Genomic DNA, 15,976 nt, shown 5'->3' on the forward strand with positions numbered 1-15,976 from the left:
GGGTGGAAAGTATTGCTCTCAGATATGCATTTATACCTTTTTTTGCTTTTTCAACAATAGAAACAGCGTCATGTCATGTGATATGCCACTTTAACAACAACCACTACAGAAATGTGTATACGTACATTTCATATCCAGGATATTGTGGTTTTATCCCCGTTTATTTTACTTGCTTGTTGCCAAATGCATTCCAATATTCTCTGCCATCTCACTACAGGTTCTGGGAATTTATATCAATAGCACTTTACTTGAAGACATGTCCATATATGTGTTGCACAACTCAATGCAGCAAGACTTGTGTATATCAATACTTTATTTATTTAAATGAACAAAATTAAGATTTTTGGTCCCTGATAGAAAAAAAACTACTTTATTATAACATGAAGATAATTGTGACATTTGTCCTAATGCAACTATATGGTGAACAGAAGGGTAGATGTTCTGTACGTACAAACAGTCAGAATAAAGTGAAAGATTCATACTCAAAAGCTCACAAACCAAAGCTGTAGAAATGGGACTTATTCACATCATCTCCATTTACTTTATTTATCCAATCCACTCTCATGCTATTGAGTAATGTTAAAGGAGTAGTTCATCCAAAAAATTACTTATTTTCTATCAATTACACAGATTTTTTTGTTTGTCGCATTCCTAAGCAAATAATTTGATGACCGGCAGTCTCCAGTAGGAGACTTAGCATCTTTCCGCATCAAATTATTGGCTTAGGAATGCGACAAAAACTAAATAATTGACTTTTTTGGGTGAACTACTCCTTTAATTACTCAGTGATGAGTCACACTGTGGGCTTGTAGATCAGCTATTTTCGGTGCAAAACTAAGTATACTGTATGAATCAGGCTTAAACGTGCTACATATAGATGAGTGGAAAATCCAAAATGTATTTCCAAAATGTATTTTCAACTACTGGTGGCGACATTAAACATGACAAGACCATAGTAGCTCTCTCCCCCTCTATGGGATTAAAAACAACTAGAAAACATGAAGGACGGTTTCAATCTTTTCTTTGTGAAACAGGTGGCCACTGGCCAGCTGGGAGACATCCTGGAAAATTGAAGATCGCTATTGCCATCAACATAAATAGAATAAATTTCATGATTTCATAAAATTTGGACATGTGTCTAAAATAAGTGTTAAATGTCACATGTAGCGCACATGTGTGCGCGCGTGTGGGAGGGTGGGGATGTGGTAGATGAACTACTCCGTTTTACTCTTAGAACTTATTTCAGTGTACCAAATGCACTTTACATTCATGAAACTCGAGCTCATGGGGAAGGAAATAGAATGTATTTAAAAAATGTTATGAAAAGGATTGGAACATTTCTTAGAGGCACAAGCAAATTGCTCAGTGTTGAGTGCAGACACTGCAGTGACGAGTGTTTAGGGCAGAGGACATGAAGAGTCACCCTGAGGTAAGGGGAAGGCCGCGAGGACAGACAGGCCGTGAGGACAGACAGGCGATAGAGATCACACAATCTCTTCTTCGTCCTCGTCGTCCTCGTAGTAGCGGTTTCGTTTGATCATTTCCTCGACAGACAGTGCTTCCTGCTGGTGTTGCTGATCTTCCTCCTCCGCCCTTTCCTCGCTGTCCCAGAACCCCACATCTTGGGAGGTCCGGCTGACCTCCACCTCGCTATCGGGGGACGAGACAGGCGTGGCCTCCGTGGTATTCTCCTGGCATTTCAGAGGGGGCAGCTCTTCCTCTGTCGTGTCTCCTTCCATCTCCTCTTGCTCCATCTTCTCCCCCTGTCCGTTTTCCTCTTCTCCTCCTCGAGTGTCGTTGCACTCCTCCTCCTGTGCGAGGCAAGTGTCTGATGTTTCACCTTTCTTCATCGCTACCTCCCCTGCCTCTTCCTCCCCTGAGCTGGTGTGCACGTCCACACAGCCATCGTCGGTGGGTGTGTGGCTGCCTGAGGATTGGTCCATGCTGGTGGGTTCCGGGCTGGTCTCTCTTTCATCCATGGCCTGCAAGTCAGAGGGTGGAGGGCTCTGTTGCCTAGTCTCAGGAGAAGGATTGGTACGGGCTGGGCTGGCCAAAGTGAATGCCATGCTGCGCTCCTTCAGCGACCCGGTCCGACGCAGGCTTGATAGTTCGTTGTCCTCGAGCTTCTGTTCCGGAGATGAGGGGGAGTCATCCCCTGGGGGCCACTTGGCACGGACTGGCTTATTGCTTGAGCCACCGTTTGAGCCACCGTCTTCAGTCGAGACAGGCGAGCGGCCGGTCACATCGTCCGGCTCGGTGCGCGGTGGCCAGGAGATCTTCAACCTGCGGGTCTCAGTGGGTCGCTCAACTTTCTCTGCTGATCCTTGGACTAGAGTCTCCATGGTGGCCATCACAACATTTACTTTGGCCAATGGTGACTCCTCCACACTGGGGCTTTCCAGGTCCGAGGATGGGGAAGTGGTTTGACTCTTTGGCTTGTCCTGGCTCTTGGTCTGGGGAGAGGCCTCCTCACCTTTGGTCTCCCACAGCTCCTTATGGGGCCGGTGGCCAAATCCCTCGTCATAGTTGCCCTTGGCCTTAAAGAGCTGGGAGAAATGGGGCTTGCAGTACACGTTGCTGTGCAATGACGCGTAGTTTCCCAAGCTAGCCAGGAGAGGGAGACAAACACTATTAGAAAAATAACACTGAAAAAGGTTCTGCACAGAACTTGTTGTAGTTCACCCAAGAAATGACTTTATTTCTATCGTTTACCTACCTGGTGTTGTCCACGACTTGCGCAGAGTTTTAGTTTGTAAAACATTCCTTCATACGGTCAATCCAGAATCCAAAAATTAAATAAAAACTTGAATGGAATTAATCAGAGACTCCACATAACAGCAAAATAATAATCCAGAAAAAGATCCATCCATTAAGTCCAAAACCCTGCTCATATAATCATTTAGATTCTGTATTACCGAAGTCCGCTGAGAAACTTTCCAGGAATATTACCAAAGAACTCTAAAACACCCGGAAGCTAAACCGGCTCATGCAGCACAAGTGAAGAACGCACATGGGGTGTGCCTGTAGGGTTCAACCCGAGCTTATTCACATGCACACGAGTGCCCAGGCACGTGCGTCTTTCGTGCATGAGACGCTTTAGCTTCTGGGGTGTTTTAAAGTTGATTTTCCTCTTCTTTGGTGATATTCCTGGAGCGTTTCTCAGCGGACTTCGGTAGAACAGAATCTAAATGATAATATGAGCAGTGTTTTGGACTTTATGGACAGATTTCTTTTCCTTGTTTTGCTGATGTTACGTGGAGTCTCTGATTAATTCCATTCATCAAGTTTTTTCTTCATTTTTGGATTCTGGATTCACCGTTAAGGAATGTTTTACAAACTGAAACTCTGAGCATGTCAAAGACAGGTAGGTAAACAATAGAAATGAAGTCATTTCGTGGGTGAACTACTCCTTTAATTTACTAATGAACAGGAGAGTTTACTAGAATATCTTGCTTGTATATGAATTGTACTTGATGATTTTGTGTGATTGTGTGTGTGTGATTGTATGATTGTGTGAGTGATTGTGTGATTGATTGTGTGTGTGTGTGTGTGTGTGTGTGTGTGTGTGTGTGTGTGTGTGTGTGTGTGTGTGTGTGTGTGTGTGTGTGTGTGTGTGTGTGTGTGTGTGTGTGTGTGTGTGTGTGTGTGTGTGTGTGTGTGTGTGTGTGTGTGTGTGTGTGTGTGTGTTTCACCTCACCTCAGTTTGGTGTTACAATGTGAACAGCGAAAGCAGCTGCTGTGGTACACCTGTTGATTGGCCACCAGCCTCTCCAGTGGATACACCGTCTTCACACACGACACACAGGTCTCCCTCACTGGTAGACGGAAGCTCTGCACATGACAATCGAGGAGTATTATGTGAAATGGCGAGCATGTCTGTGAATCAATGACCTTGTGAGACTGAGTGAAATATTGACTGACCGGGTACTACTACCAGTGCGGACTCACCTTGGGGGTCTTGGGAGACGGGTCTTTCTGAGCGGATGACACCGCTATGTCAGCACTGGAGCCTGCTTGGATAAGACACTAGCATGAGAACGAGCAGTAATACACTGACCACTAGAGGGAGCCTTTGTACATAATTTACGTTTTAACGATGTACAGTACATGGAGAAGATGCTCAACAGCCCGACAGGAAATCCACTGCAGGCTTCAGATATAGCAGGGAGGAGCATTTAAACGTCATTCAGGCAGGGAATTCAATAATTGTTACAATTAGAACAACAACAAGACAGTAGTGATAGTGACTTTACAGTATATGAGCAGAGAACATGGACAGTACATTACCATTGCTCTCTGAAGTGGAGGCTTTCCTGCTGTTGGGCTCAGAGGATGGACCCTGGGGAGAGATGATGAGACAGGATCTGGTCACTTAAGTGGGATTTGATTGATTTCTTCTTCATGTGTCATGCCCTGATAGGGTCACAAGATACTCTACACTCCTTTTTCCTTTTCCTTGCCCCCCCCCCTTTCTTTCTTTTTTTTATCTTTCTGGAAACAATTAAAACGATGGAGCTTGCAAACAAACACATTTCACCCACAGTTTTACACCTGTAAACCTGTGATGTGACAATAAAGATGAGTCTTTGAGAGATCGAACAGCATTTATGTACAACATAAACACTCTAGTGTAAGCTTAGGAATCAAGCATGTATGATAGGCTGCCTTCGGTATTTTTTATTTTAGCTTTTACAGAAGATATCTACGAACGGGTGATCCCATGATTTCCCAAACAGGAAAAGAAAACTGAACACATAAATATGCCTGTTTATTATAGTTCAGTCATTTCGAGATGACTTTTTATGAACAAGTAGGAACTGAAACGTAACCCTACTTTGACTCTTTGCCCTTTCTTGGATAAAACTGTAGTGCTTACCACGTCCAACGTGCCTGGAGGAACATTCTCCTTCTGTTTGCCACAGTAAGTGTCAAGTTGATCACTCTGTGAAAGGTATGTAAGATAGAGAGAGCAGAGGTAAGACTGAGGAGGGTAGGGCATTATGGGAGGAGGTTCCTGCTATGACAACATACAACATTTTTCCTTTAAGGAGAAAAAGAACCAAAAGACCATGTGGACATGCAAAATCTAAGCAGGCCAGGTGCTGGATAAAAATATTTAGTGCATGAAAATATGATTTAAACTACATTCACACACTGGAATTCAAGCTTCTGTGTTTAAGTGGCGCAATGAAGCGCGTCATGAGCTTGTACAAACAAAAAGGAGTGGACCAATCATTGACCCCTGGGGAATCACAGTCAAAGAAGTAAAAGCCCCTTACAGAAAGATCAGCTACCACAATATACTAAGGAACATCGAAGACTACTCAAATACTCACACTGATTGAGTTGGGGAGGACTTCCTGTTTGGAGATGGCAGCCTGGTAGAGAGCCATCCTGTCACGGAGAGGAGTGGAATCCACAAGACTTCCATCTGACAGAAGAGAGACAGTCATGATTATACTAAGAAACTCCCACACAATTTCTCCTTAATACCTCCAACTCACTCTCTCAGTCTGTGTCTGTGTCTGTGTCTGTGTGTGTGTGTGTGTGTGTGTGTGTGTGTGTGTGTGTGTGTGTGTGTGTGTGTGTGTGTGTGTGTGTCAAGAAGAGGTTAGATTCAATTAAAGGACGACTTCACCCATTTTCAACTTATCTTCATATAATTGGTCCTCTATTATCATGTGATAATATGGTACCATTTTTTTCTACTCTGTCTCAGAGGGCTGTGGACAGTTCAGAAACCCGCCTACCAGTGACGTCATCATGGGGAATCAAAGCTAACAGAAACTGCAGGCTTTCTATTCCTGGAAAGTTAGCATTCTAAAATGGAAGCCATTACTCTTGCCTTAATAAAAATCAGACAGAGTAGGATTTTGTTTTACCATTTTATCATGAGCATTAGTGAGGACCAATTATATGAAGAGCAAAATGGGTGAAGTCGTCCTTTTTAATGCCATTGTGAATTTCAACACTTATTCTACTGTCCAGATAGTAACTAGTGAAACCGCCCAGTGTTTCAGTGTTCAGTATTTGCGTCACCCCAGCCCAGTCAAAGTCAGCCAACAGAGCTGTGGTACACAACACCAGGTCAGGAGTGTGGTACAGTCAGGAGGAAACCGAGTCTGTCCCTTCCTGTGCGTCGCTCAATGTTCTGCTGAGTACACAGTATTCCTCCATGCTCTGGTCATCACTTTGGAACGTTTGCGCAGAGCCGGGAAGGATGTAATCCATCCAGAGGATGTCAGAGACTTTGACATTTGGTACATTTGACATTTTGGTAGGACATGGGTTATTTGCCTATGTATCAGTATAAGACAGCCTCATTCACAAACATTATTTGTAGGTCTTGTGATCAACTAGACAAGAAGAACTAAGAACAGCATTAATTTAATCAACAAAACCTGATATCTCACCTGATGAGCCCGCCACCATTTCTTATCTGTGTGCGTGTGCGTGTGCGTGCGAGTGTGCGTGCGTGTACCTTCGAGCAGCTGGTCCATGTTGTCTATGTTGCTGTCGTTTCCTCCACTCCTTGTAGGCTCTCTGGTCACCTGTAAACACACAAACAGGGCTGGTCAGAGTTATGAAACACGTAAAACACACACATACTTGAAAGTGTACCTAAACCTCAGTCATGTGATTTTCACATGGCACAGTCATTAGCACAAACCACCGGGCGATGCCCCTTAGGAAGATCAAAGGGGGAAACGTGAATCCAACAGGGCATCAAAGGGAGAAAAAGAGAGCGAGGGGGGGGTGGACGGGTGCACCCTGTCTAGCATGTTTTAATCCCTTTATGAGCTCAGGGATGGAGCCTGAGATGGTAAACCTGTCTAAACACAGCAGCTGGACAAGAGACAAGTGACCTGTAGGCGCGCGCACGCACGCACGCACACAGTAAATTCCACAGTAAATTCCTGTGTTCATTTAATTATATAATCACAATTACTTTGGGCAATATTGATTCATTGACTTCAGAAACATCATAAATTTCTGAACATGAGAACTTTTTTTTTTTTTGGGTTCTTTATCGTTTGGTCATAGATCACTTCGTATTTGAATTTCAGATCATTAAACAAATTGGTCGTATTGCCTACTGGACAGTGCAGACATCACTGTGTAATAAATCTTGCACAATATATGTTGTTGTTCCTTGCTAGACTCCTTGAAACCAAAGTGTTGCTTAACAGCTGAATTGGTTTTACCCTTCTTGTTGACCAAAAGCTCTCCTTCCCTCACCTTGGCTTGAGCTGAACTAAACTTGCCACAGCCTAACGGAGTGAGTTTGGGCTTTTAGGGAGGCGGGTGCCCTTTATTTATAACCCAAGGCAAATTGAGAGCATCATTGTCTAACGGAATGCGACCGGAATGCGACTTGTTTTATCTACGTACATTAACTTATCTTTAACAACTTTGTTCACTTTAATAAAATTGTGATTGAAAATAAAATGTATTGAGCAGCCCTAATACAAATGTACATTTGTACACTCTCACACTGCCTCCCGCAGTGTCACGGCCCCAGGTCATGCTCTTCAGAGACAGACAACAATAGGTTCTTGCAACAACAACAAACATGGCCTGCAGTCGCACACCTGGCCAGGACACACAGAACACAACAGCCTTCAATCTAAAGGGTTGAATTATACGAGGTATAAATTAGGCTCAATAGAGTCACTCTTACACCTGGTCCAACAAATTCTCGACCAACACACGCTGGCCTGTAATTTGGTTGAGTGGCACATTTGAGTTTCAAAAGGTTTTTACAAGTCTGTGGAGTTGCCAGCACTGAGCCAACTTGTTCTGGGCTCATTCACCTGATCCCCAGGGGCTGCTGGGTCTTAAAGCGTCCGGTTGCTTGTCTGGGTAAAGCAAACAGAGACAATGTGCAGGTTTCAGCAGGTTAGCCTACACCGAGGATCTGGTGAGACATTTATAATGCCAGTACACAGTAAAACCCTCAGCGTTCATTTAACTTCATATGGTTACATTATGTAAACTCAATATTTACAAAAGGATAAATTATCACTTCTGGTTATATTGTTTAAGGATGGGATTTGGAAGAACCGTTTCATAATTAAAATACAAGTGGGAAAACAGGTCCAACAGAATACAGCCTCAAGTTAGTTAAATTGCTCAACTCAATGTTTAATGACTGAAATTCAAAATAAATAATCTGCAAAAATTATGATGGTGACAGCCTTATATCCTAAATTCATGCTAAATTCCACTGCCACAACTTTATTGTAGGCATTTACCTACACTTTTTTTTTCACATGTGTGCTTTCAGTGTGCTTTTAAACCCTTTTATGGGTTGACATTAAAGGACGACTTCACCAATTTTCAACATATCTTCATATAAATAGTCCTCACCAATGATCATTATAATGTGGCACCATTTTTGTCTACTTGGTCTGTGTCTCAGAGGAGGGCTGTGGACAGTTCATAAACTGACATCATCGATGGGGAATCCAAGCTAATAGAAACCGCAGGCTTTCTATTACTGGAAAGTTAGTATGGTATAATGGAAGCCATTTTTATCACAATATAAAAAATAAAAAATGCAAATAGTGGCAGAATCCACATTGTTTGCATTTGTTCATCATTTGCTAACAGTGATTTTTAGGCATTTTCATCATAAAATGAGAGTGAATGGAGTAACTAATTCCGTTTCCACAATCACAGAACATAGAAGCAACAAATAAAGATGATGGTCGCCAATAACTTTGACTACCCATACAGTAGCTATGCAACCCAAGGTTCTACAAAGTACCCAAAGTGCAACATCACTTTAAGGAAGTATAGGCTAGGTGTGTGTTATAGTCTGCCTGGGAGACCATGAGAGAGAGGGGAGCATATGAGCACACAAACATGCAGTCACCAAGTAGGGAGGGCACGGGAGCTTGTGGCCACTAATGCTGGTTATTTCAGAAAGGAGACAAATCACCTAAATAAAAAGACAATCATCATAATGATGATGGTTCTATCCCATGAGTGGTGGTTTAAAGATGGGGGTGGATGGTTGCACAGGCTGGTGGCGGTTCACAACACAAGAGTGTGTGTGTGTGTGTGTGTGTGTGTGTGTGTGTGTGTGTGTGTGTGTGTGTGTGTGTGTGTGTGTGTGTGTGTGTGTGTGTGTGTGTGTGTGTGTGTGTGTGTGTGTGTGTGTGTGTGTGTGTGTGTGTGTGTGTGTGTGTGTACACAGTTAGGGGGGGGGGGGTCAGTGGTAGTAGGATGTAAACAAGCAGCAGGGCCTACCAGGTTGGGCTGGTCTCAGGGGGTCTGATCAGCAGACTAGACAAAGAACCTGCCTCTAATCCAGATACTATTTAAGCTTTACAGACTGACATAAGTCCCTCCACAGCCCCACCCTGTGCCTGGAGTGACCCCACTCAGACATATACTATTACAGTTTTCACACACCCCCAAAAAATTGAAAGGCAGACTATGACCCGTGTACTCACCTACAGCAAGCATGGGTCACAGAATTTTAGAGAGCAGCCTTCAATATAACCAGCCGAAACTACATATTTTCGATGTTCAAAGAAAGTTGATTCGAGATGAAAAAGAACCATTGACACGTGCAAAGCTAGCCGATAAAACGGTCCTTGAGAAGCTAATTCGTCTTAAGGGTACTTTCGTACCACAGAAAAGTCAGCCAGTGTGAAGCTGAAAAAAAGACCTCATTCAAGCCTCAATGAAAACATTTTAGTCCAACAGAGAAGTCAGTGAAAAAAAAAGAAAAAAGACAAAGTGGAGAGTGTTTTAAGACTGCAGTAATAAAACTAGGTCTCAGTCAAAGGGGGCCTGTTCAGAGGCACAAACAAAGAGTCACCCAAACACCATATGGAGGTCAAACTGAAACAAACCAATACCATATCTACCTCTAGTGAAGGAGGAGGATCCGTTAACAGAGAGAGAGAGACAGCTGAACGGATGGAGAGGGGAAGCGCTTGCAATGAAGAGTCAAATAGTAGTCTAATCTACTTCTAACTCAATTCTACACATTAGCACAATCTAACACTGCATCCAACTCCAGAGCAGAGAGACAGAGAGAGAGAGAGAGAGAGAGGGACCAGTCTGGCTGGTGTGTCCCCTGAGTCAGAGAGGGGAGCGAGCAAGGGGCAGGGCCTCTAGAGATGTTGTAGGAGGAGGTTGCGTGAGGGGAGGATACTATGGATTGGGGAGGCGGGGTGTGTGTGTGTGTGTGTAGGGGGGGGGGGGGGGTTCGACTGGATCCATGTTACCCACATTGGGAGCAGGTGTTTGGAAGGGGGTGTGGAATTAGGAATTAGGGGGCGTTGCCTGATGTACAGGGATGATGATGTGCAGTAAGAAAGGGAGGGGGTAAAGTGTGTCGTGTGTGTTGCTAGGGATTTTGGGGGGGGTGTCTCCTTTTTCTTTTTTACTGTTATTACAATCCTCTAGCCATGGAATATAGAGACGGGCACACAACAGGGAACCAGTGTGAGGGTGGTGGGGGGGGTTGATGCAGAAGAGGAGCAGCTGGTAGAGGGGGACTGTGGGCAGGAGGGAGTGAAGGGGGAGCATGGGTGGGGCTGGGCCAGTGACTGGGGATTTTAGGGGGAGACGGAGGGAGGCGGAGGGAGGGAGGCGATGGGGTGCGGGGGGTCAATTAATTTCAGAGCACGTCTGCTTCATGACTGCATGAGTCTCCCCCCCTGGGAGTTCAGAGGGAGGGAGTGTTCAGACAGGAAGAGAGGGGTGAAAGAAGCAAGACAAGAGGAACAGGGCTTCCATGATACAACAGAGAGGAAAGCAAGGGATGAGAGAGGAATGAGAGAAGCAGCAAAACAGACAGAAGGGAGAGCAGGTGAGGAGAAAAGGGAGAAGGCTGATGATGGATGGGGTGGGGCGGTAGTAGAGGAGTGGTGTAGAAGAGAGTAGAAGAAAGGGGGGCATCTATCTTTTGATAGCCGTTGGGGAGGCAGAGTCATCTGAAGAAGCCCAGTGAGTGGATCAGCTGTCTGAAGTCATGAGCCTTGCAGCCTCCCTCCATTACATCAGCGTTCTGGAAAGGGGGCCTCAACAAAGAGAAGCACGGGGCACAGGATTGGGCACTTGACTGCCGCCACAACAGTCGCTCAGCACAACGTCTACAGGCATTTTAGCCTCTCACATTTCCCACCAAAACAACTCCTCTGACTTTCAGTGGAGGAACAGTGCCTCACCACTCACCAGTATAACAAACATGCATCAAAATGATCTCAAATCCCAAATCCTTCTATTTACAGTACTTAAAAATTTCCCCTTGATCTCATGCAAGGTCAGTCAAGTCAGGAAATAGTGTGGCGCATACCGCATACATATAATATTTTCTTTGTCTTGGATCATTCAAAATCTCAAACAATCCCCATCTCAATATCAAAGATTAATGGCATACTTTCCAGAGAATAAGCCTAGGTCTACAACTCTGGTGGCCTTGATGGGGGGAGGGAAAAAAAAAACACTAATTTCATTACTTCATTAGATTCACAATAATGAATAAGCAAAAAATGAACGGTGGCATGTTGGACAGCGGAACGACCAGCAATCTTATAACTACCAGTGATACTTCTTTAATGTCTTAATTTCAGTTTCAGTTTTTGTCTGTATTTTCCGTTTCAATAGGTTGTTTCCTTCATTTTGTTTTACGTTTTGTCCTTTTCTTTTTGATTTTATTTCAGTGTGGTGTTAACAGTGTCAAGTCCTTGTTTTGTGGTGAATAGTCTTGTTTAATACTTGCCCGCTTTGCTGCTCTATTACTGTTTTGATCACTTTCACTTTCAAAAACAGATTGTGGGGGGAAAAGAACACTACAACGAATAAGCAGGAATTTCACACAATCACAGGGAGAGCAGTGGGAGGAACTGGGTCTGACTCATGGTTCAAGGGGTGCAGCCAAGGTGTGTCTGCTCAGTGCTCACCAAGCTTCTCAAAGGAGAACAGTCACATCCTGTGAGTTACTCCACTAGGTAGTTTCTCAAAGTTCCACATATTGAATGAAATTGTTACTGATATTCAATGGCAGTGTGGTAATACAGTATGTAGATTTTCCCTTTAAAACAAACAAAATCGTTCTTTCGATTTGATCCTGAGAGACTTTGTGCACATAAAATAACCTTTTATGAAGGAAATGCCAGGGTTCTGAAGATATACAGTAAGATTTATCAAATGCTTATGTTCCTATTTCTCTGAACATAAGCATTGTTCATTTCTAGAACATCTCCGTTATGGTATTTCAAAAAGCATTGCTCTGCTTCTGAAAACCTCATAATGACTTCTTCTGTTCTCTCCCTGTCATTAGTAAATGAAGCCTCTGTCTGGCAGCTCCAGGGTGCGACCACTCACATGCTGCACCATAAAGCATCCTCGCCTTACATGTAAGCATGACTGGATGTCTGCCTGGTACCGCTTTGGTGTTTGGTAAATACCCGCAAGCAGCCTGCAGGGTGCGAAATGGACAATGGGCGCGAATGACTTCATGTTATTGATACTTGCCCGGTAGGATGCAAAGGTCCAAGTTTCTAGTCAGCTGAGGAGGAGAAATGTGTGTGTGTGTGAGGGGTGGTGAAGCGAGGCAGCACCATGTGACTGGTAGCATGATAGCACTTGGAGGGGAAGCTGACCTGAAGAACAAGCAGACACTATTTACATGATCCAAACCCCATCAGAGACTATTTCTGTATATTATGGCATTAGGGTCAGCACCGCAGGCTTGTGAACCTTTTAACGCATCACGCAATTTGGGCAGTATAGTGTCAGCAAATTAGTATAAGAAAAGGACATCGAACAAAATCTGATGGTCAGTGAAACACTTGCTCATCATGAGCATTTCTGCACTTAATGAACACGTCACACTTGGTCAACAACATTGAAGGTGGACTTGCCTTATTGGTCAGGTTCTCTCCCGTCTCAAACATCATCTTAAGGCTGTTAAGGGGGACGTTGGGCTTCTCTAAGGCGGGCACCTCAACCGCCGTTCCTCCATCTCTCTCCGAATCTCCCCTAGGCTTTTTCTCCATGTCCGCCTGGTTGTCGGTTTCGAAAAGAAGATGGGATGACTCGGGCCGGCTGGACTGAAGTTCAGCGGTCTGGGCCTGGGAGAGAACTTCTTTCTCGGTTACAGGCAGGGTTTGAGCCCTGGTCAGGATTTTTTGGCCCTGGTCCTCAAAGCAGGCCTTCGTTGTTGGGGTTAGAGCCTGGATCTCAATCTGTGAAGTGGGTCTAGGCTTACGGCTTGCTGTATTCAAGACACGGTTTGAAGGTGGCTTCTGCTGCTGCAGCTCCCAGCGTTTCTTCAGAGCACTGAGGTTTCCACCGAGGGCGGTTGGTGGCAAGGGTTCCACTACCTAAAGAACACGAGTCGGTACCCGGTTATTATTTAGAGATTAGAGGTTTTTTCATCTTGGTGTCTAGGGATTTTAAAAGATAATAAAATGCCCCCAAAAACATCAGGATGGATCAAGCATTCTAGAAAAGCACACTCAAATGATGTTAAAGTCTTGTTCTCTGGTTTTCTAAACTCTCTGGCACACATGTATACATGTATACTGTATGTATACATGCATTGTCTTGTGATCAACACCAATCATATCGTAAACAAGAGTATGCTAAAACAAAGCATACAATATGTTTGCCCCATACAGGTTTATTGTACTATTTAAATTACATTTGTTAATATGTCACCATATACAGTATGTCGCTCCATGGAAGGGTGTACTGATGTAGCTCCCATAGCCACATCACCACACTGAATTTGGATGCACCACTACTCAGAGCAGTGAGAAGGAAGAACAGATAACAGATATCACTAAGTGACACACCCACTCACAGAAATAGTCACACATCAGTCCTAAAATATGACCACACTTTTTTTCAAAATCCTTTGGCATGATAGTACAGGCTAAATGTCTAAATCTGTTCTTAATTTACTCTATGAATTCCATCATCGTTGAATTCATGCCATTTGAACCTCTACCAACTGTTGAATGAGGCTAGCAAACTGCTAGCAAACTCAATGTAAAATTGCTTACACACAATCCGGACAACTAGTGAGCATTCATGAAAAGTAAACCAAACAAGGGGAAACAACACAATAGAGAGGAGATGGAAATAAATGGAAATAACAGAGGCGACAAGGAACAAAGAACCATTAGCAAGTCAGCATGCACTTCTATTAACCTGACTGTACTGGATAAAGAAGAGAACACTTGTGGTTACCTAACTATTTGTTACAGAACTAATATATGAAAAGAGGCTTCCTTTAGACAAAGTATGGTACAGCATAAAAACCTGAATAAGGCTGATGACCTGGCTGTCCAGTTGGCAGAGAGGCATGTATGTGTGTGTCTGCTGACCGGCTGGAAATGTTACAAGCTGTCCCAGATGTGAGCCTTGAGAAGTGATCAGATCAGCATGAAGGAGCTAGCCCACCCCCTACACCGCAGAGAAACACAGAGAGAGGAAAGGACGGAGGGAAGGAAACAGAGAGGGAGGGTGGGTGGGACGGAGGGAGAGAGAGAAAATCAGAAACAGAGAAAGTCAGCGAAGGAAAGGGTGGGGGGGGGGAAAGTGCAGGAAATGAGAAAAGGGTTGAAAGAGACTGCCAAGAAAAGAAAGCTTCCATCTTTAGCTGTGAAGAATGCTACCTGGTTCTCAAACCTGGTTTTAGAAAGAGCTTTGGAAAGCAACTGTTATTGAAAAAAAGCTAAATCTTTCTGCTCTGGCAAGATCATTATAGAATAGTTCCCATCCCTGAAAGTTAGAGAGGATGGAATCAAAATTGCCATTGCACTCGCTCATCTCCAAATCTCTGTTTTTAATTTTGTTTGCTTAATTGTAGCCAATTCATTCTTTAATGCAGTCTCAGTTTGTGACAGTAAAACACTAAAATGGGTAAAGAAAAGCAAAATCACCAAACCCCCTTTCACTGTAAGTGAAAGTCAAGTTTGCACTTAACTACTCACAGTAGGCCAAACCTCCACCCTAAATCATGGTGGCGCTATACAGCCCACTTCACGTTTTGGCCTATAACTCTTGAACCGTGGGGTCATCATACAATCTAAATATTTGTTTACCTGGATTCCTTGGATCAACACTCTCCATATAGGCCCCGGCCATTTGTGCAAATTACATCTTGTGCCATTTTGCTTTTATTTTTCAATACACACAGATTGTCCAAAACGTACATGACCCCACATATCTCTGGGGTCATGTGATCAAGATGTTGCTTGTTAGTGAAAGTAAAACAAAGTTTATGGCTATAGTGGGAGCTGATGAAGGCAACCTATTCAGCTTGCTTCGTTTACAGTGAGGCATTGTGACAGTTATACATATCTTGGAGCCATCTTCACTGCTAATGGAAATGCCTCGAAACTTGCCATACATGTAAAAGAGAAGACAAAGCACTTAAACAAACTGATTATTTTCCTGTCCACCAACCATAACGCTCTGTTTTGTGTAAAACTAACGGTTTTTGAGGCTGCTTTCTCATCAGCTACCTTGTATGGGTGTGAGGCTTGGTTACAAATTCCGTTAAAGTCTGTCGAAACTCTCTACATCAGGGGTTTTCAACTGATTGTGAACAAGGGACCACCATCCTGACTAAGAATCAAATATAAGAAGGCGTGGTGTGGGAGAAAAAGCTTTTAAGTAAATAATGGTAAGGACTTGATTTAATTTGTTGCCCGATATTGCGTGCAACAAATTATATCAAGCCCAGACATTATTTAACTGAAATATGCGAGTGGTCCAGACAGAGCAAAAAAAAGTTGAGAACTACTGATCTATTCCTATCCCACGGTTACCCTTATTCCATTCTCTTACTTTATCCAACCTTCCATTACATTTATGTTAACTGATATACTGATTTGTATCTTATGTATGAGTGAGCAGACACATGCGATTATATGGGCAGTTGGGCACATTTCCTAAAATGATGACTCAATCAGGCAATCCGGTACACTTCCTCTTCTTG

The 15,976-nt window shown here is 43.7% G+C and overlaps 1 protein-coding gene across 5 annotated transcripts in view; it reads right to left on the reverse strand.

Annotated features, from left to right (window-relative positions):
• Nucleotides 1-208: 208 nt before the first annotated feature.
• lima1a (LIM domain and actin binding 1a) overlaps nucleotides 209-15,976 on the reverse strand; it is a 20,930-nt gene continuing 5,162 nt past the window's right edge. The window contains exons 1-9 of one of the 5 annotated variants that reach the window (XM_084068832.1): nucleotides 14,293-14,420; nucleotides 12,888-13,349; nucleotides 6,482-6,551; nucleotides 5,337-5,431; nucleotides 4,877-4,942; nucleotides 4,288-4,339; nucleotides 3,949-4,013; nucleotides 3,698-3,831; nucleotides 209-2,604 (exon numbers count right to left, since the gene is read on the reverse strand). In XM_084068832.1, the coding sequence (XP_083924958.1) occupies nucleotides 1,485-2,604; nucleotides 3,698-3,831; nucleotides 3,949-4,013; nucleotides 4,288-4,339; nucleotides 4,877-4,942; nucleotides 5,337-5,431; nucleotides 6,482-6,551; nucleotides 12,888-13,349; nucleotides 14,293-14,337 (2,109 nt within the window). In that variant the 5' untranslated portion in view covers nucleotides 14,338-14,420 and the 3' untranslated portion in view covers nucleotides 209-1,484. Of the gene's footprint in view, nucleotides 2,605-3,697; nucleotides 3,832-3,948; nucleotides 4,014-4,287; nucleotides 4,340-4,876; nucleotides 4,943-5,336; nucleotides 5,432-6,481; nucleotides 6,552-12,887; nucleotides 13,350-14,292; nucleotides 14,421-15,976 lie in introns of those variants that run through there. The other 4 variants (XM_084068833.1, XM_084068830.1, XM_084068831.1 and 1 more) reach the window with 4 other exon arrangements.

The sequence above is a fragment of the Gymnoscopelus microlampas genome, assembly GCF_963454915.1.
Source record: "Gymnoscopelus microlampas genome assembly, chromosome: 10".
In the NCBI taxonomy this organism is placed as follows: Eukaryota; Metazoa; Chordata; class Actinopteri; order Myctophiformes; family Myctophidae; genus Gymnoscopelus; species Gymnoscopelus microlampas.